The sequence below is a fragment of the Capsicum annuum genome, chromosome 4, assembly GCF_002878395.1.
Source record: "Capsicum annuum cultivar UCD-10X-F1 chromosome 4, UCD10Xv1.1, whole genome shotgun sequence".
NCBI classification, from domain to species: Eukaryota; Viridiplantae; Streptophyta; class Magnoliopsida; order Solanales; family Solanaceae; genus Capsicum; species Capsicum annuum.
This window is the reverse complement of record NC_061114.1, coordinates 157,580,123-157,602,155: the sequence shown is the minus strand read 5'-3', so window position 1 is coordinate 157,602,155 and position 22,033 is coordinate 157,580,123. Positions and strand designations below refer to the sequence as shown.

Sequence of the window (22,033 nt, the reverse complement as noted above, 5' to 3'; positions counted from 1 at the left end):
TAGTCTTTCATTTGCGCCTGAAGCATTTTCTGGTACGCCCCACCTCGAAAAAGCTTCTGAAAACACTACTTGCCAGTGACGAAGTAGCTCAAATGTCTTCCCTACCACTAGTTGCTCAAAACATAATATTTTATTGAGATGAAGCTCCATAAAATAAAAACCCGTTGAGATTTTTCTTTTTTTTCCCGCTATTACATCAATCTAGTATGGTACCCGCGACGTGCGAATCATATTAAAAAGAACATGCATAATGCAATATGAAAATAGGACGTTCATCTCTGTTCGAATCTTTTCTCCACGAAAACATAGCCATATCATAATAAGAAGCATTTAGTTACCAAATTCTATATAAAATTTGCCAATTGGTAAGCCATTAAAGGAGAGAAAAAGAAAATCCAAACCAAGCATGCCTGGACTTTTGTGTTTATCATTCAGACAGCTCAGAAAGAAGCTCAAATAGTGAAACTGTCATTGAGATTACCAATGCATGCTATTCTCTCTTCTTTCTCGTTACCAAAAAAATGACGGAAGAAACATCTGTACAAAATAGGGAACGTACAACATATTGTACTCGACCTACATTTCAGCCTTGAAACTATGTAAAAGGAAGACAAACCCCCCATCATTATTGACTGAATTTTTCTTACAGACCAGGTCTAGGGTGGAGATTGAATTGCAACAATTGCGGCCTAGATTTGCAGGTGGCCTGCTTTGCTACTGCTGCTAGAAGATACCAGTCTTGAGAGAACCAAAAGCAACATGAAGTTGCAAGGAACTAGCGACCAGAAAAATGAAAATTTACATACATTATGTTACAGCTGCCAAAGAGGTGATTCAACGAAGTTGATCATGAAATGCCTTGAGCTGTTTCACATCATTCCACCAAGCAGCAACATTTTGTCCATCAACAGTAACCCAGTCAACTACAGTTGATGCTGGTTGTTCCCACCATTCATCTACCTGTAAAGATGCCACAATATCACGTTTCATAAGCAGGAGTTTCCCAGAACAGGTCAAAGAAGAGTACGTGAGAAAGTTTATTGGAATAATGTTGTATTCGATCATTGGACTGGGCTGATTGACTTGTTTCATCTCATTGTATATTCGTCTGCTGTAGAACATAGTTTGGGCCGTCACTGGTTTCAGCCACCTCAACATATTGATTTCGGTCTAAATTCAAAAAATACTTATATATTATTTAATTCCTTTCCATACACCCTAGGTAAATCTTTAGCATAAATCTCTAATATCCTATACCTTATTTAGGAGTATATCATACCTTATTTAGAAGTGTATCTCTCTATTATTATGTACCTTATTTAGACTTCTACCGTATTTAGAGTTCTTGAAGTTCGTTTAGTATTAGTTTTGAATTTGGTATATTTTGTTCTTTTACTTGTATCAATAGGGCATTATACATCAATTTTATTCAATCAATTGATTCAATTCATTGAACTTGTTCAGCTTATTCATGTTCATCAATCATTCAATAAATTCGAGTAATTCAATTCTCTTTTAATTTTTCCATAGTCTCCTTTAAATTTTTTCAAATTCTAATATGATATCAGAGCAAGGTTTCGATCATCGTATAATCTTGTGTTAATTTCGTGTTTTCGTGAATATAAACACTTCTCCACTTTCTAATTCACAATGTTTGGAAAATGTCTATTGACATGGTCCGTTCACGGCGCTTGCACTCGCCACCCTCTCTCTCATCACAATCATTATCATTTTGGTATTACTCAAGATGGAACAACTCTACTTCCAATTCAATCATCTTTATAGTATTCACAATGTACCGAACAAGCCTACCTATATGGTCCTTTCATAACGATTGCACTTGCCAATCTCATAAATTATCAAAATCATCCATCATCAATCTCTTTCTCCCTACAATTTTTTAAACCTGGGGTTCATTCACTGTGGTTGTATTTTCTCTTTTTACAATCCCATCTTTTAAAATTTTTGATATTTTTCTTTTTTAAATTTGTGTTTTGAATCATTATGTTTTTGGCATCTGAATTTTTGTTGGGGTCCTGGTAAATATCCCTGATCTTAATCATTTTTACTCACCAATTCATCCTACAATAAGCACAGGCTGCTGGTGATGGACTTGTGTATCAGAAAGAGCAAGAGTAAGGCTGGAGAAGGGCGGCCTAGAATTAAGTGGGGTAGCTTGATGCCAGTTAGTGCGCTGGAGATAGGGGCGGAGGTGGCGGGTTTAGGGGTGTGGGAGAGTAGGGGGTACGTGGATGTCTTGTGGGATAAGGCGGTCAGCTGCATCCGGGAGACGGCTAGAGAGGTTTTGGGTGTTTCGAGGGGTCGGGCAGGTCGACATAAGGGAGCCTGGTGGTGGAATGAAGAAATTAAGAAGAAGAGGAGACTAAGAAAGGGGTGTATGTTAAGTTGATCGAGAGTAAGGATGAAGAGGAGAAGCAGGTGAATAGAGAGGCTTACAAAGTTGCAAGGAGTAAGGTTAAGTTAGCTGTTACGACTGCTAAGACAGCGGCGTTTGAGAGCTTGTACGCGGGGTTGGAGGAGAAGGGGGGGAAAATAGGTTGTATAGGCTTGCTAAGGCTAGAGAGAGGAAGGGGCGTGACCTCGATCAAGTGAAGTGCATTAAGGGGGAGAACGGTAGAGTTTTGGTGGAACATGGGCACATTAAGAAGAGATGGCAGGAGTATTTTCATAGACTTTTAAATGAGGAGGGGGACAGAGGCATTGTGTTAGGGGAGTTGGAGAGCTCGGAGGAGAGCCGTGATTTCAGTTATTGTAGACGTTTTATGGTAGAGGAGGTCAGAGCGGCTTTTCATAAGATGCGGAGAGTTAGGGCGACGGGGCCTGACGAGATTCCGGTGGAATTTTGGAAATATGCTGGTGAGGTAGGCTTAAGGTGGTTGACTGATTTGTTCAACGCCATTTTCAAGACAGGGAAAATGTTTGAATCTTGGAGATGGAGTACGTTGATTCCGTTATATAAAAACAAGGGTGACGTTCAGAGTTGCAATAACTTTAGGGGTATTAAGCTGTTGAACCACACTATGAAGATTTGGGTGAGGGTGGTTGAGCGGAGGTTGAGGAGGGTAGTGTCCATTTCGAAGAATCAATTTGGTTTTATGCCTAAATGCTCGACGACAGAGGCAATCCACCTGGTGAGAAGATTGGTGGAGCAGTTTAGGAAAAGGAAGAGGGATTTGCATATGGTGTTCATCGATCTGGAGAAGGTGTACGACAAAGTCCCTAGGGAGGTTCTTTGGAGATGCTTAGAGGTGAGAGAGCTCCGGTGTACATCAGAGTAATTAAGGACATGTACGATGGAGGAAAGACTCGGGTGAGGACGGATGGAGGAGACTTTGGGCATTTTCCGGTCGAGACAGGTTTGCATCAGGGATCGACTCTTAGCCCGTTCCTTTTTGCGTTAGTGATGGACGTGTTGACGCGGAGTATTCAAGGTGAGGTACCGTGGTGTATGTTATTTGCAGATGATGTAGTGTTGATTGATGAGACGGGGGGTGTGAATGAGAAATTAGAGGTATGGAGGCAAACTCTTGAATCCAAGGGGTTCAGGTTGAGTAGGTCCAAGATGGAGTATTTGGCATGCAAGTTTAGTGACTCGAGTCAGGAGGACTGTGTGGTGGTGGTGTTGGATTCTCAGGATGTTTGAAAGAAGGATAGTGTTAAGTATCTGGGGTCTGTAATTCAGGGGAATGGCGAGATTGATGAGGACGTCACTAAACGTATTGAGGCAGGTTGGATGAAGTAGAGGCTCGTCTCGGGAGTGTTGTGTGATAAGAAGGTGTCTTAAGCTTAAAGGCAAATTCTACAGAGTGGTAGTCCGTCCGGCCATGCTGTATGGAGCGGAGTGTTGGCCAGTCAAGAACTTCCATATTCAAAGATTGAAAGTGGCAGAAATGAGAATGTTGCGTTGGATGTGTGGACTAACTAGAGAGGATAAAGTTAGGAATGAGATTATCCGGGAGAAGGTGAGAGTGGCTTCGGTGGAGGACAAGATGCGAGAAGGAAGGTTGAGATGGTTTGGGCATGTGATGAGGAGGGGCACGAATGCCCCTGTTCGGAGGTGTGAGAGGCTAGCTTTGGATGGCTTCAAGAGGAGTAGAGGTAGGCCTAAGAAATACTGGAGGGAGGTGATTAGGCATGACATGGAACTGCTTGGACATGACCCTAGACATGAAGGTGTGGAGGTCGCGGATTAGGGTAGATGGCTAGGGTGAGTGTGTAGGTAATCCCTAGGTGATAAGGGAGTTTGGGTATGGTGGGTGTTTTAGGCCTGTGAGTGCATGTTACTACCACATGTGTATCTATGTTCTTATTTCATATTCCGTATTATTTGTATTTCTCTTATTTCCCATTTCTCTGAGACTTAGTGTTATCTCTTATTTCTGTTATGCTATACAGCCTGTTTCATGTCTCATTACGACCTTGGTATACTATTCTCTATCTTGAGCCTGAGGGTCTATCGGAAACAGCCTCACTACTTCCTCGGAGGTAGTGGTATGGACTGCGTACATTTTACCCTCCCCAGACCTCGCTTTGTGGGAATATACTGGGTCTGTTGCTGTTGTAATTCATCCCATAAACAACACAATTCCTGTTTCTCTTTCTATACTATTGTTTCACAAAATTATCCAAAAAAAACTTGGTGATTTTCTTTCAAAAGGATCAAAATCATCAATCACCATTCATATTCTCATTTCTTTTTTTTTTTAAAGGACCTTATTTTGGTGCCACTCTCGAATCAACCATCTTTTACCTTTACTCCATTACTTCAACGGCGCAATCCTCAATTTTATATACCCATTGTGAAATTTTTTTCAATATCTTCATCATCCAGAATCAATCTGACACCATTGTTTTAACTTTTTTTATTACCAACTTACATCAATAAATTTAATTGATGTCATCACTGGACCAACTGTTTCACTCATATCATATGTATGGTTGATATTAAATTCTATTTTTCAATTTTTTTTTCAGTTTGATTATATTCTCTAGTGGCAACAATATCCATGCTATTCACTAGTTCAATCTTTTTCTCACCGGTTCTTTTCATCACAATAATTTGGACAAATTAGGTGTCTGTGCCCTCCAACTTGAGGGGGGTATTGGAATAATGTTGTACTCGTTCATTGGTGACAGGGTTGATCGACCTGTTTCAATGAACAAATACGGCATTATTCTAATATCCCCTCTCAAGTTGGAGGATATGAATGGTCACCTAAATTGCCAAAATATCGTGATGAAGAAAACTGGTGTGAAAAAGATTGAACAAGTGAATGTAACAGTAGCGGAGATACTATCATCACTAGAGAATGTGACCAAACTGGAAAAAAAATTAAAAGAGAATTAAAAGATTAAACTTGAATTACTTGAACTATACTGAATAGTTGATAAACATAAATAAGTTGAACAAGTTCAATGAATAGAATCAATTTATTGTTTTTATTGATTGAATATAATTGATGTACAATACCCTATTTATACAAGTAAAAGCACAAAAAAAAACTAATTCAAAACTAATACTAAACGACTTCAAAAATTCTAAATAAGGTAGAAGGCTAAATAAGATACAAAATAATATAGAGAAATACTCCTAAATAAGTTGGAGGATTGATTGACTTGTTTCATCTCACTTCTGCTGCAGTATATAGCTTGGGACAGCTTTTGTTTCAGACACCTCAACATATTGTCTCAGCTCAAATTCAAAAAATACTTACATATTTTCATTCCTTTTATACACACTACGTAAATCTTCGGTATAAATCTCTAATATCTTGTATCTTATTTAGGAGTGTATATCTCTATTATTTTGTAGCTTATTCAGACTTCTACCTTATTTAGAGTTCTTAAAGTCGGCTTTTGTTTATTTTGTTCTTACTTGTATAAATAGAACATTGTACATCAACTTTATGCAATTCATTGCACTTGATTCAACTTATTAGAGTTCATCAATCATTCAATATAATTCGAATAATTCAAGTTTACTCTTTCAATTCTCTTTTAATTTTTCCGCAATCTCCCTCAATCTTCTTTCAAATTCTAACAAAGTTTTTTATAAAAAAAAAAAAAACATAACAGCATCATCATATCCTAGCTCATGAGGCAAAGACTGCCCAAGACCATATAAGGATTCCACCAATTCCCCAACGACTTAACATCACCCGAGGTTAATCGGAATATATGAAAATTTTTATTAGGCTGACATGAAATGATAAAAATCAAAGAAAATAATTTACAAAATGAACTTGGTAAAAAATAGTCTAGTGGCATGTCCTACATTCATGTTGGACACTTTCACGTCTGTGTCCAGATAAATACTTGACAGCATGCAATACATACTTGGTTATTGACCGTCTATCTCAAAGTATTAAACAGGTTGAACATGCCAACACTGAAATAAATGTCTAATTCCATTATTTTATCCATCCAAGTTCTAAGACCTGTAAGATATTACCTAGAACAAACTGCTGAACAAATAATCAGCGACGAAAATTTACTTACCAGGCCCCGAACATACTTGCATTCCTCATCAAGGCAGTGTTTAGCAGTACCAATAGCTACATCCAGTTCCTGTAGCCAATTCTCAGTAACTGTCTTCTCTTGCTCCGCAGCCAGATTTAAGCAGTAGTTTGTCGTCCTACAAAGCACAAGCAATAGACAAAATGTTTCTAAATATTGGTCCAACAAAATGTCCAATAAAATATTCAACGCACTAGAGTCCAATCTAATTTTGGAAAGGTTCCCCAGTTTCTGGTTTGACTAAAAATTAGAAACTTGTGCATTGCAAATAAGCAGGCATGCTTACTTGACCCAGGGGTAAAAAAAGGAAAAATTGATATTTGATATTTGTCGCACCTTTCATACTCATTTTGTGCCTTGTTAGCATGATCTAATAAGGCACGACCACTTTCAACAAGATCTCGCCGTGCGTGAACCAAGTTGATTGCCTTTTCCAAATCTTCCAACATGGAAGCTTCAGAACCACGAAGCTTCAAACAAAATCCCAAAGATTCTAAAACTGTTGCTAAGCCAGAATCCGAGGCATCCAAACCTAAATACACAAGTTAAAAGGACAAAAAATAAGATGTACATACAATCATCATGAAATGTGAAAGGTAGACAGTGAGGTTTGCGGACCCAAGCTTCAAAATAAAGAATGTTTGAACCAATAAATCAAGAGCGTCATGGTTGAATTATGTACCTTATTTCGTAAGTTCGTGTCAAGGAGTTCAATCCAGTAAAATGGGTTAAAGAAAGGCATACTGAAATGCCAAACTTAGATCCATCTCAAGACTCATTCATATAGGTTCATTTACTCGGAATTATTAATCATGAATTAGGTCATCTCTCGTGATTCTTTTATGGGACAGAATAATTATAAGCTTGTCATAAACCTACATGAGTTTAATGTGATTCCTATCGCCTTAATTGTTTTAAGGTTTTGCAAATCATCATCCTTCTTGGTCTCTCATTCTTCTACTAGCGGGTTATATTGCATATTGTCTCAAATGGTTTCTAAGGGCATCGATAGAAGATCATATGTCTGGAAATCCGATCAAGTCAAAATTCGCTTCACTAATTCTAACACTCAGATGGCCCTTAGTCCAATTAGGAAACTATAATTGAAACTATATTCATCTTAAAGTCCCTTTTAACATGCTAGCTACACCAGAGACTATTGGCCAATAGCTGTTCCAACCAAAACAGACAAGTCAGCAGACTAAGCACTTCAATTAACAGCGATTGAACTCACTTTTCCATCTAAAACACCACCTTATGTTATACACTAACATTAAAACACAAATCAACAAGATTAACTTCCAAATGAATATAAAGCCTAAAAGTCCAAGAACTGGAAACAAGTAAAGAGGTTGTATTCACCGGAAAAAGTCAATAACACCCATGCTATTCGCTACTGATTTAAGGCCTCCACGTGATCCCAAATGCATGTTTTGCTTTACAGATTGTTGTGAACAGAATAAATGATAGGTGAAAGTCAAGGTGCGGGAAGCGAGGTTAAGATGGTCCAAGCATGTGATGAGGGGCATCCCGGTGCGGAGGTGTGAGAGATTGGCTAGGGATGGATTCAGGTTAAGAAATACTGGTAGGAGGTAATTAGACATGATATGGAGCAGTTTCATCTTACCAAGGACATGACCCCAGATAGGAAGGTGTGGAGGATGTGAATTAAGGTAGAAGGATAGTAGGGAGGAATGCATCCTTTCTAATGGGTAAGACTTTGTTATGGTATTTGTGCTAGTAGTCATAGTGCTAGTCTTGTTTCTAAGTGTGTTATTGTTTGTCATATTATTTGGTGCTAGTCTTATTTATTTTACTAGTTTAATCGCACGTGCCTAGCACGTGTAATCTTTGATTATTTAAAATTAGATGATTTTGTCTATTGTGAAGGCTTTTAATGAAACGTAAAAAATTTAAATCACTTCTCAAAGATCCTTCGCACTTTAATATAATATTGTAAACATAACATATGTTTTATTTTTACATATATTTTATTGTAAGCACATATATATTTTACCACCAGAAATTTCAAGTGGTTAATGGATCGTCACTTTTGCGTTTGTAATGCAATACCTCCTTTCATTGTTGCATAATTATTTCTTTATTTTTCTATATTTAAAATCTTTCCTTATTTTTAAATTTAAATCTTTTAAAAAAAAATTGATTACTTAAAACTTTTAAAATTTGGTACTTCGTATATTTTTCTTATTCTAACACTTCTATATTTATTTCTAGATTTTTCAATCTTATTAAAATCAACTTTAGTTGATTTTGAATTCATAAACTACAACTACAACAACAACAACAACAAAAAACTCAGTGTATTCCCACATAGTGGGGTCTGAGGAGGGTAAGATGTACGCAGTTCATACCACTACCTTCGAATTCATAAACAAATGAAAAAGATATTAGTTGTCATTAATTATGATGACTTCTAATAAGGAAAGATTTTACTATAAATATTTTATTAATTTTCAATTTTGCAAATATTAGGAAAATAGTGAAAAGACATTTTATCTAAACCAGAAATTTTTAATGAAGGACAAAAAATTCAACAACATTTCTAAGGCCCTTTACACTTTTAATATAGTATAGATTATCTAGTGTGTTAATACCTATTGTTTCGTGTTCCTTTACTATTTCTTTTTTGGACTGTTTTTGTTTTGATTCGGGGTTTTATTGGAAACAACCTCTCTATTTTACCTCTGAGGTAATTGTATGGACCGCATACACACACCCTCCCCAGACCCCCACTTTGTGGGAATATACTAGGTTTGTTGTTGTTCTTGTAGTAGTATTCTTCTAGAACACTAGCTAAGCTAATCATGTTAGTTCCCTTCAATAAAATCAATAAGCTTCTTGATTGGTTCTCTACATTCAACAATGAAAATTCAAAAGGCGGTTCATTCTCAACTATTTCCTCAGAAATCGATAGAAAATAATTGCCTAGGCTTCTGTCCATTCTTCACCTTTTTCCACTCTCTGACTCGGAAAAACACAACATGTACAGTATGATCTATCATACCTCTACAAAGCAAGGAAGCAAAGTAGCACCTCTCCATAGCCCCTCTATAATTTATTCGTGTCAAGTGCACACACGAGAGAGAGAGGGGAGGAGGGAGGCAGTCAGTTCTAGACACAAGAAGTGGGGAAGACAGATATTAGGGGAAAAGAAGGAAATGAGAACTGATGGGGAATAATTGGATTGGGCCTTTTAGCTGGTTGGGGGAAGGGGGACGCAATTAGCTCCTAATATCTAAGGTGACTGAAAAGGAAAACATTAAGACAGGTTGAAGGTTCCTCTCTAGTTGATAGCCAAATGCTTCAGTCACTGTTTGCTTTCCTTTTTCTTTCTGTTTGTTTGGCGGGTACTGGTTTAAAAACTTCTTTTTGAGTCTTATATGTACATAGCAACGAGCAATATCACAAGCTTTAATATTTTTTCATTTTTTATAGTGGTTAATGAAATGGGTTGAGAACCACGAAGTTTCAAGTTTCCTCGGAGGCAAAAAATTCTGGATGATGTTTTCGCATCCATGTCTTGGTAGATAGAATTGCTGATAATTGTACTGGTGGGGGATAAAAAGTACCCCTTGTAATTGATGGAGGTACCCGCAAGGTGGCTGGACACCGCACTTATCAAAAAGAACACAATTAATTCATAATTTGTGGGGAAATTCAGTGGTCTATAACTTGTATTCATTCAAGATTTGAGTTTAGGAGGAAAATAATAAAAATGGACCTGTACGTATAATGGTAGGATCATAATAGTCCTCTAAGTATGCACTAAAAAATTATGGCCTTTTAAGTTTTTTAAAAGTAACACTTTTAATGTCCGCAAAATATTTAACCATAATTAACTGGGTTTGTTGTTGTTTTGTTGATGTTTTGTTAGATTTGACGAAAATAGTGAGGAAAAAAAATGTAACCATAAACGCCATAAAAGTCCCATCAAATCCTAAAATATGCAACACAAAAAATTGCACTAGACACTAAAAAGATTCTTTAAAAAAAAAAAAAAAACAGAAATTACACCTCAAAAAGTTGCATCAACCTCTAGAAATAAGTCAAAGCAGCAAAAACTAAAAAATTAACTCTAAATGTGAATTTGCGGTTATTCCTTTTTTTTTTTCACAGCTCTCCTCAAATCTACCGGACAAAGTTCGGTAAACATTTGACAAAGACAAAGTGTTAATTTTTGGAGAATATAGAGGACCAAATTGTATCAAACATAAGAGACCATTTTAGTCATTTTCTCAAGTTAAAGATATCCAAATATTATGAGAAGTGCATATTGATTGTATCTGATCATTGAAGAATAAGCTATTTTCCAAATTTCGGCACAGTTACAGCTACAACAACATACCCAATATATTCTTAAAAAGTGGGTTTGGAAAGGGTAGAATGTATGCAGTCTGTACCACTACCTCATACTCATAGGTAAGACAGAAAGGTTGTTCTGATAGACCCCCGACTCAAGACAAAAAAGTCTAAAAAAAGACATAATATAAGAACAAGAAACAATAGGTAGTAACACAATAATAGACGATTACAAAACAAGACAACCACAAAATAACACTACAATCGATCTACCCAAAACAACAGACATAATCAAAACTGACTACTAGCACAGATAACAAAATAAAGCACTCCTACCTACTAGCAAGGACGCACTCCTTCCTACTAATATTCTACCCTAATTTGCATCCTCCACACCGTTCTATCTATGGTAAGTTGTAACTGCTCTATGTCATGTCTAATCATATCCCTCCAATATTTCTTCGGTCTACCTCTACCTCGCCTGAGTCCATCCCTACCCAAACTCACACCTTCGCATTGAGGCATCCACGAGCCTCCTCATCACATGCCTAAACCATCTCAACATCGCTTCTAGCATCTTGTCTTCCACCAACGTTACTACCACATTGTCTCGAATAACCTCATTTCTAGTCCTCTCTCGTAGTAAACCCACATATCCATCACAACATCCTCATCTCTGTCACCTTTATCTTTTGGATGTGAGTTATTATTGACTAGCCAACACTCCGTCCCACACAACATAGTTGGTCCAACCGCCACTCTATAAAACTTGACTTTAAGTTTAAGAGGCACCTTTTTATCACACAGGATTAATGCAAGACTCCATTTTGTCCACCCTGCATCAATACAGTGTGTGACATCCTCGTCAATCTCTCCATCTCCCTGGATCATAGATCCAAGATGAAATTGTCTCTTTTTAGAATGGACTAAGAATCCAGCTTCACTACCACATAAACCCTAGACTCTAGGGTTTTTCTCCGAACCTCCAACTTAGCATGAACTCCTCTATCGGTCTTGTCAATCAAAACTACATCAACAGCAAATAACATACATAATGGCACATTGGCACCCCACCTTGAATTTGTCGCGTCAATACATCCATCATCAAAGCAAACAAAAACCGACTAAGGATCGATCCCTGGTGCAACCCCATCAATCCAGGAAAGTGCTCAAAGTTTCCTCCCACAATTCTTACACAAGTCTTGGCTCAATCATACATCTCCTTAATCAATCTAGTATACACCACAGGAACACCTGTGGCCTCCAAGCATCTCCGAAGAATCTCCCTCAAGCCTTCTCTGGATAGGTGAACACCGTGAGTAAGTCCTTGGTTTCCCTACATTGCTCTACCAATCTCCCTACCAGATGAATGGCTTTTGTAGTCGACCATCCTAGTATAAATCCGAACTGATTTTCAAAAATAGTGACGATCCTCCTCGACCTCAACTCAACTGTCATTTCTTAAATCTTTATAGTATGACTTAACAACTTGATACCACTATATTTGTCGCAATTCTAAATGTCACATTTGTTCTTGTACAATGAAATCATTGTACTACATCTCCAAGCTTCGGACATTTATCGTCCTGAAAATGACATTAAACAACTCGATGAACCACTCCATGTCTACCCTGCTTGTGCTCTACTGAAGATTCACCGAAATCAAATATGGCACAGTTGCTCTACCCCTACGCATCCTACAAATAACACTCTTAACCTCCCCAACCTTTATGTCTACAATAACCATAATCGTAATGCCTCTCTGAGTGCTCCAAGTCCCCGGCACAATGCGTTTGTCCCCTGCTACGCTCAAGAGATTATGGAAGTATGAATGACATCTCCTCCTAATGGGTACCTCGTCTACCAATACTCCGCCATCCGCACTCTTGATGTACACTTCACTTGGTAAAGGTCACAAGCTCTTCGCTCCCTCGCCTTGGCTAGCCTGTGTAACTCCTTATCTCTGTTTTTATCTTCTAATACTCCGCCATCCTCACTCTTGATGTACACTTCACTTGGTAAAGGTCACAAGCTCTTCGCTCCCTCGCCTTGGCTAGCCTGTGTAACTCCTTATCTCTGTCTTTATCTTCTAATACTCCGCCATCCTCACTCTTGATGTACACTTCACTCGGTAAAGGTCACAAGCTCTTCGCTCCCTCGCCTTGGCTAGCCTGTGTAACTCTTTATCTCTGTCTTTATCTTTTAATTCTTTGTGCAAGCTTTGGAAAGTTGTTTTAGCAACTGTAACCCTTAACTTTGCCTCCTTCCTAACCATCTCATACTACTCCTTATTCATCCGTTTCTTCTCCTCGGTCATAAGTTCCACTAAATTCTCATAAGCCCCCCTTCTTTTCCTCCACCTTCCCTTATACTTCTCTATTCCACCACCAGTCCCCTCGACGCTTGCCAAACCGACCTCACGAGACACCCAACACCTCTCTAATTGTTTCCCTAATGCAAATGGCAGTCTTCTCCCACATACTGTCTGCATCCCCGCTACTACGTCAAGCCTCCATATCCATCAATTTCTTCCGCATCTCTGGGGCAATAGGCATAGTCAAGCTACCATATTTGATCCTAGGTCAATCATCCACAAACCTTTTTTTCCTCTTCTTCTTGATCTCCAAAATCCAACACCAAAAGTTTATGTTGGGTCGAAAAATTCTCACTTGGGATAACCTTAACAGTCTTTACAAACACCACTATCCCCCTTCCTAAAGTCTATCTGAGTCTTCGCCACCAAACTACGGACCCATATACATGAACTTCTTCCCTATCTCCTAGGCATTAGTCATAATCAATCTACCCTATTTGATCCAGGGTATCATCCACAAACCTCTTTTTTCTCTTCTTCTTGACCTCCAACAAATCCATTAGTAAAAATTTGTGTTGGGTCGAAAGATTCTCCCTTATGATAACCTTACCACTATCCCCCTTCCTAAAGTCTATCTAAGTCTTGGCCACCGAACTACAAAAGGTAACCAAGTATTCCTCCTTGGGGAAGCTCAAACTCGCTACCATCAACCCAAACTCTCGAGCAAAATCCAAAAAAGAAGCTTAACCTCTATTTCTCTCCCCGAAACCAAAGCCTCTATGCACATCATCATAACTCCTCGATAATGACCCATGTGCCCATCAAAAACCTCCCAAAAGCTTCTAGGTGTTAGGCACACCTCTCATTGCCTCGTCCAAAACCTCCCAAAAGCTCTTCTCCTCCTCCTAATCCAAGCCCGCTTGCATAGCGTATGCACTAATAATGTTCAAAGTAGACCCTCCAATGACCAACTTAATCAACATCATCTTATCGATAAACCTCCTAACCTCTTCCACTTACTCCTAAGCTCTTCATCTACTAAGATTCTTACCTTATTCCTATTCCTCGCACCTCCTGAGTACCACAACTTATAATCGTCCACATCCCGCGCCTTAGTACCTATCCATTTGGTCTTCTAGACACAAGACTATATTTATCCTCCTCTTCCTTAGAATCTTCTTTAGTTCTATAGACTTTCCTTGTAAAGTCCCTATGTTCCAAGACCCTACTCTCAACCTAGCAGCTACCTTAACCCACTACCACTCTTGTCCCCCACCCTCGCCCTCAACCCTAACCCCAACCCCAAGCCTAAACCCAACCTCGACCTTTACCCTAATCCCAACCAATGAGATGACCTAGTCTACCATCATCCACCAAAGCCACTAAAGAAAGTGCAAGCCAAATACTAAACCAACTAATATAAAGTATAACTACAACACAGGAAGTACGAACAAGATGGGGCTAAAAGACATTAGATCAATTCAGGAAATATAGTGCAGAACCACAATAATCAAGAATAAAAATAATCAAGAACTACAATACCAATCAAGATCTACTAGACGGGAAGAATGGGAATATGACAGGAAAATAAAGAGGCAATAAGTGTTTTCAGAATACACAACCAGCAGAAAGCAAAATAAAAGTAAATAATCAACGAGTAAATATACCAAGTATACTAAAAGGAACAAATTTAGAACTCTATAGTACCCTAAACACAACAAGCCAGCAAGCAAGAACAAACAATGGCTGAAAAGCAACAAATTTCAATCTAAAAAGTCTACCAAGAAAATAATATCACAAGAAATCTCAAGTAAAGCTGGAAGAAATAAAGATTCATGGATAGAAATCGCCGGGATTATGCTAGGAGAAAAGGAGGACGGATTTCTTGCTCGATTTGGTGAATTCCGACAAAATTTGGTGCAAAAATTGGTATTATAGTAGGTATTATACTTCCTCTAAAATTGGATCACCTATAAAGAAATGTATTTTCTTTTCATACTCACTGTGGCACTAGTTCATCTTCATTCTGAAGTCTGATTTTAATAAGACTAAAGAGAGAAAGCTTGACTCCCTGACAACCAAAAGAGACAGAAGCTCCTCTCCCTGCTACACAATACACCCTTACTTTCTCTTCTACAAACAGTTTCTTCATGTCCACCTTACCCGTCAAATTTATGCCAATATTAATCATTATTCATATAACAACATGACCCGATGCCACTTCAAATCAGTAGGCATTCTATCAGCTGGCAAACATGAGCGATCAACAATTTTCCAGCAAATCTAGATGGATAATACATCAAGTTTGAGTCAACATCTCTTCTTGCCTTTTGTAGTTGTGAAAAATATAGGTGAAGAACAACACAAAAGTTGTATTCATAGAATTCATAACCAAGGAAAAATTGGCATGGACTGTATTATTGATTTCTGCCAATAAAGTAACAAGAGAATCTATGGACACTAAAATCACAAGTTGGTTTTTTGCTCGTCTTTGTCCAATTTGATTGTTTTATGCCTACAACATACCCCTTACTTTCGAGGAAGTCCGCTTTTAATTTAAAAGTCTAACCTTTTTGTTTTTTTATGTGTGTGGGTGGGTGGGGTGGGGTGGGGGTGAGGGGTTCCACTCCGGCGACTGTGGCCGGAATTATATCACTGGGGGATAGTAGCATATACGACAACGCAGGTTTCAAATCTTACGAAATCACTAGGTGCAAAGAAGGTGCAGATACATGGTATTATTTGACAAGAGGAAGTAGGAACTTAATGAGGAGGGTGAAGATAAGCATTAAAGTTCTGAGATGGTTGGTCTCTGTTTATATTGAGCATCTAAGGTGCAGGGGAATGTAATTAGGAGATGGAATTTAAAGGATCACATCTCAGAATTTTATTGCTCTCTTAAATTACAATGAAAATGGCCGATATGTCAGTTTTATTGCTATTCAAGGACAGAACAAATCTGTCATTATTACACCGAAAACATCGTACAAAGGGGGTTGGGGAAACATCGCTCATAAAATAGAAAAGTTCATATATGAGCCAACAATAGAGCCTACAACAGAACAGAAATCACAAAGAAACACCGAAAGGCATATGGATATCTCCTTCAGAGAGGCATTCAAAAGTAATCGATGGACGACGGAACCCACGAAGAAGGCACAGGTGCAAGCAATAGGCACTCGCATAAGGGTACTGAATGGAGCAACGACATCGGAGGCAGATCTACTGAATAGATGCATTGTCGGCAAATTTCACAACTCTCTACAGGAGTTCCCTACTCTAAACGATGTAAGAAGATGGGCATGCAACACATGGAAATCAGCCATAGGTGTCGGTGTCTTCGCTATGAACGATGAACAACTTTTGTTTGAACTTTCATCAAGAGTTGCAGCAGAGCATGTCATGGCAGAGGTCTAGGTCTGGAAGAAGATGAATCTAAGCCTTGAATGGTGAGACCAACTAAAGGGTGCTGGCCGGAAGAAATGACGAGAGATTAGGTGTGTTTAAGAGTTCTAGGACTACCTCTGGGCATATATCCCAGAAAATCTTCAAGCAAATCGGAGACCAGTGTGGAGGTTTAATCGAGACTGAAGAAGAAACAACACTGAAAAACCACCTACACTGGGCCCACATCAAGGTAAAGGGAGACGGGAGGATGGTGCCGAGGGAAATGTTCACCAGTGAAGGCTATGTCTACCAGATTCCGATCTAGTGTGAAATTCCGGTGACCGTCAGTAAAGAGGAGAAGAAGAGAGAGGAAGACCAGATCGGACCAGCGAGTAATAAAGGCTTTGTACCCACTACGGTGAAGGATCCAGAAGTCCACAGATCAGACCACGTGGGGACTTCAACAGCTGGCAAAATTTAAATTGGAAGACACGTGAGTGGTCACGCGAGTCAAATTTAAAAGAGAAAGGACCATTACGGGCTACTGCTGGCAAAATCAATAAAAGGGTTTTTATGGGCCGAGAAATTTCAGGCCCAACAAAAAAGAAGCCAAATTATCAAAGATCTAAAGCCCGAGAGATGGACATAATTAATATTGAGATCATGGCCAAGTTGATGCAAATCTCTACACACAATAGCTTTGAGAAGCTGGAACCAGAAGATAAAGGAAAAATATTTTCTTCAGTGTGATCAAAACGATGAAGGGGGATTGAAGGAAGCAGAAACAGTTATAGTTGCAGTAGAAGTTGGAGAGGCAGGAAACACAACTAACACAACTAGACATGCACGGAGAAATTAACAGTGATACCTCAGAAGATGCCATCCTTTTGATGATAGAATCATCAACAGAAGACATTACTCAATCAAGGAGTACACTGAGTTGGATTAGAAAACGTATAATCAGACTGAGTGCAAAATTTGGGGTTGAATTTAGAGGTGAGAAGAAAGCAGAAGTCTCTTCATGAAGATAGACAACAATAAGCAGGAAAATAAAGAAACCAAGGGGGTACAATCAGTTACTGAAGTTACTGAAAAAACATGGGAAATGAGCTGAAAGGTCTAGAGTTGGATACTAAGTCCATGAGTTTTGGCACTAGAAGTAGAGGAGGATATCTGGCCATAAAAGATCGATGAAACTAACTACAGTATCCTGGAACCTAAGGGAGATGAAATTGTGCTAGGAAAAGGGTAGTGATAAAAAATATCTTGAAAACTTGGAAGGCAGATGTGGTATGTTTTCAGGAGAAAAAAGTGGAAGGAGAAATCACAGACATAGTCAAAGAAGTATGGGGAAAAGGTGGGTAAACTACATAGTCAAAGAAGTATGGGGAAAAGGTGGGTAAACTACGCTCAACTGGAGGCTAGCAGAATTACGGGTAGTATAGTTATCATGTGGGATAAGAGCATGTGAGAGGGAAAATTAGTAATGTGGGGAGGTATTCTGTAGCCTGCAGCTTCAAAGGGAAATGCCAAGATTTCAGTTCATCTTACAGGAGTCTATGCTCCAAATGAAAGAGAGGAGCAGGAAGAAACTTGGTGGGAAATCGGAGCAGCCAAAGGTCTAGTTACAAGCCGTGGGTCCTTTGTGGTGACTTTAATACTGTTAGACATCCATCGGAAAAGAAAAACTGCAGCAGAATCAACAAAGGCATGACAGATTTTTCAAATTTCATCGAGGACATGGAGCTGGTGGACAATTGTGGACATAGAATTGTTAGGAGGGATGTCCGGTAGGGGACAGACACACAACAACTTCCAGACTGGACAGAATACTTTTCTCTGAAGAATAGGAATCAAATTTCAATAATATAAGGCAGAATCTAATGCCTAGAGTAAGCTCTGATCACTCGCCTATAATGTTACAATGTGGTGATTAGGAGAACATTAAATCTTATTTCAAGTTTGAGAATTGGTGGTTGGAGACGGAGGGCTTCAATTAGAGGCAGTAGAAATAACCTCTAGACTAACTCTGAATATGAAATTTGAAAACATAGCCAACAGGGGAAAAATCACATGGAGGCAAAGGTCCAGGGCGGTATGGTTAAAGCAAGGGAATAGCAATACTGGTTTTTTCCATAGAACTGCCAATGCATACAAGAGTACAAACACAATTGATAAGTTAATAAAACTAAGAGGTGTGATCCGAACAAAAGCAGAAGAGGTTCATGAGGAGATAATAAGTTACTATGAGAAGTTATATTCTGAACCAAAAGATTGGAAACCACATCTTGACATGAGGAATCGTCCAATCATTGGAGAAGAGGAAAATAGCTTACTTACGGCACATTTAGGCAACAAGAAATTCTGGAGAGTATAAAAGCATATGCAGGTGACAAAGCACTAGGCCCTGACGGTTTTTCCATGGCTTTCTTTAGCCAATGTTTGGAAACCATCAACACTGGCCTAATTGCAGCAGTACAAAATTTTCACAAGGAAGAAATATTCGAGGAGAGCATCAATGCCACATTTGTGGCTCTAATACCTAAGAAAGTAGAGGCTATGGAGTTGAATGATTTCAGACCTATAAGCTTGGTAGGAGGGGGGTACAAGATCATAGCCAAGCTCATGGCAAAAAAATTGAAGAAAATTACACATTCTTGTGGACAGACGACAAATAGCATTCATAAAGAAAGGCAAACCATGAATGTAGTGTTGATAGCAAATGAGTGTGGGGAGTCCAGACAAAGAAGCAAAAAGTTGGGGTTAAGCTAGACATACAGAAGGCCTACAACCACTTGTATTAGAACTTGTTGATCCTTATGATGCAGAGAATAGGATTTGGAGCTAAATGGATCAACTGGGTGAAATATTGTATTAGCACAGTCGAATTTTCTGTATTAATTAATAGAACTCAAGATGGTTTTTTCCCTTCACAGAGAGGAGGGGCATGAGACAGGGAGACACTTGTCTCCCTTCCTTTTTATCCTAGCAATGGAAGGACTTAGCAACATGATCCAAACAACCAAGGAAAGAGAACTAAGGGTGATTTTCATCATATTTGAAGCAGTTTTTGGTTTACACATCAACTGGAGAAAGAGTTGCATTTATCCTATAAATGAAGTGGCGGAGGTGGACAATTGGGCAGCAATTTTGGGTGGCAAAGTAGGTGAGCTACCAACCATATATTTAGGCATGCCTTTGGGAGCGACAGGCAAGTCTAAATGGATTTGGAATGGGGTAAATGGAAAGTGTGAGAAGAAGCTTACCCAATGGAAGAGTCAATACCTCTCTTTAGGAGGTAGATTAAATATGATTAATAGTGTGCTTGATGCACTTCCGGCATATATGATGTCTGTTTTCCCAGCACCAAATAATGTGATAAAGATGATAGATGCTCTAAGAAGAAACTTACTCTGGCAGGAGAATGAAGACAAGAAAAAATTTCACTTGGTCAAATGAAAGGTGGTAACAAAAAGCAAGAAACGAGGAGAAATGGGGATTAGGGATATGAAAATGCAAAATAGAAGTCTAATGATGAAATGTCTTTGGAAATGTGTTACAGGGGAAAATGTGTTATGGAAAGTGGTAATCAGGGCAAAATATAAAACGAAAGATAGGTTGATAACAAAGATAGTGGTTACTCCATACGGATACAGCATTTGGAGATCCATTAGGAATCTCTGGCCACTAATCTTATCTAGGATTAGTTTCAAATAAGGAATGGTTAGAAAGTATGATTTTAGGAGGATAAATGGATAGATTAGAGGCCCCTGAAACAACCGTACCTAGACATTCACATCCTAAACCTACAGCAACAGGCCAAGGCCACTGTATCTGAAATGTGGACAAGACAGGGATGGAATTTGCAGCTTAGAAGAAATTTAAATGACTGGGAGATGGAGAGGATAGGTATTTTCTACAATACTATGGAACAGTTTAACAATCTAACGGGGGAAGAGGACATAGCAGTATGGACGATTGGCAGTAAAAGGGTTTTTAGTGTAAACTCTGGATACAAAGATCTCATCATCTCACAAGGGAGAAGAATTCTGGCCATGGAAGATGATATGGAAGGTCAAAATCCCTTACAAAGTCAACTTTTTCTCCTGGTTGTTGGCTAAGGAAGCAATGCTACACAAGAAAATATGACGAAAAGGGGTTTCCAACTATGTTCTAGATGTTATTAATGTGGGGAACAAGCAGAGACAGTTAACCATCTCTTTTTACATTGTAAATGGGCGGATCAGCTTTGAGAAAGATTACTTGGGAAAACCAAAGAACATTGAAGGTTTTTTAAAGTGTTGGATCAGAGTAGGAAATACTACAGAAAAGGAGGAGAGATGAAAGATTGTCCCAACATGTATATGGTGGACAATATGAAAATTAAGAAATCAAAGATGTTTTGAGGGCAAACAGAACAATTTATGAATTGTTTAGCTCTTTATTATTTTTGGTGTGAACAAAAAATGTTAAGACAGGCAAAAGATATAAATTTATGACACTCTAGACTACTTGTAACAAAAAGTACAAATAGGAATCAAATAGTTTATGTAATACTTTTGGAAGGGAGACTACATATTTTGATGCAGTACACCTATGGATATATAGAAAAAAAGTTACCTTTCTCAAGAAAAAAATATAGGTGAAGAATATTATTAAATTATTCTAACAATATTATTACAATGAGACTAAATAGACAAGACATTCCAATCCTTTTCCAAGTAGGATACTACATTAGAAGCCGTTTCCAAGTAGGATTCTATATACTATTCTTATTCCTACTCATATCAAGCTGGTACATATAGGTTATATATATCAAGCTTGTTATGGATGTAACTAATACGAGGATTAGTGAGGGACTTGGTTAAAATATCTGCAGGAAAACTAGTACGAATGTCTGGGTGATCACAGTTGAAAAAGGAACAAGCTGAAAAAGTGATCGAAAAAGTAGTAAACGTCTCCAAAAAGTCGATTGACCCTGGAAATTTGTCGAAAATTGGTATAAAATATATGGGTCTTCTCGAAATCAAGAGATGAGTAGATCTTAAACAAGAAAGTCCCTGAAAAAACAAGTTGAAACATGCTCATGCGCTGGCTTATTAGATTGGACAATGGAAAAGTGATCAATATCTGAGAAAAATTATATGGGTAGGGTGGGATTGATGGCACGATCCTACCGAGAAAGAACTTATATGAGTAGGCTCAGAATGACGACACAACACTACTGGAAAACAAAAATTATATGGATAGGGTCGGAATGATGGCACGACCCTACTGGAAAGCATAAATTATATCGGTAAGGCCGGAATGACGGCACGATCTTACTAAGAAAGAGATTATATGAGTATGGTCGAAATGACGGCAGAACCCTACCGAAAAATAAAAATTATATGGGTAGGATCGGAATGACGACACGATCCTACTGGAAAACAGAAACTATATAGGTACGACCGGAATGACGGTACGACCCTACTG

General features: G+C 38.5%; 1 protein-coding gene across 1 annotated transcript in view; it reads right to left on the bottom strand.

Annotated features, from left to right (window-relative positions):
• Positions 1-459: 459 nt before the first annotated feature.
• The window catches only part of LOC107867996 (AUGMIN subunit 5), a 40,610-nt gene continuing 19,036 nt past the window's right edge, over positions 460-22,033 (bottom strand). Inside the window, exons 8-10 of the mRNA XM_016714530.2 lie at positions 6,874-7,069; positions 6,520-6,655; positions 460-960 (exon numbers count right to left, since the gene is read on the bottom strand). Of these exons, the coding sequence (XP_016570016.1) occupies positions 835-960; positions 6,520-6,655; positions 6,874-7,069 (458 nt within the window). The 3' untranslated portion in view covers positions 460-834. The remainder of the gene's footprint in view (positions 961-6,519; positions 6,656-6,873; positions 7,070-22,033) is intronic.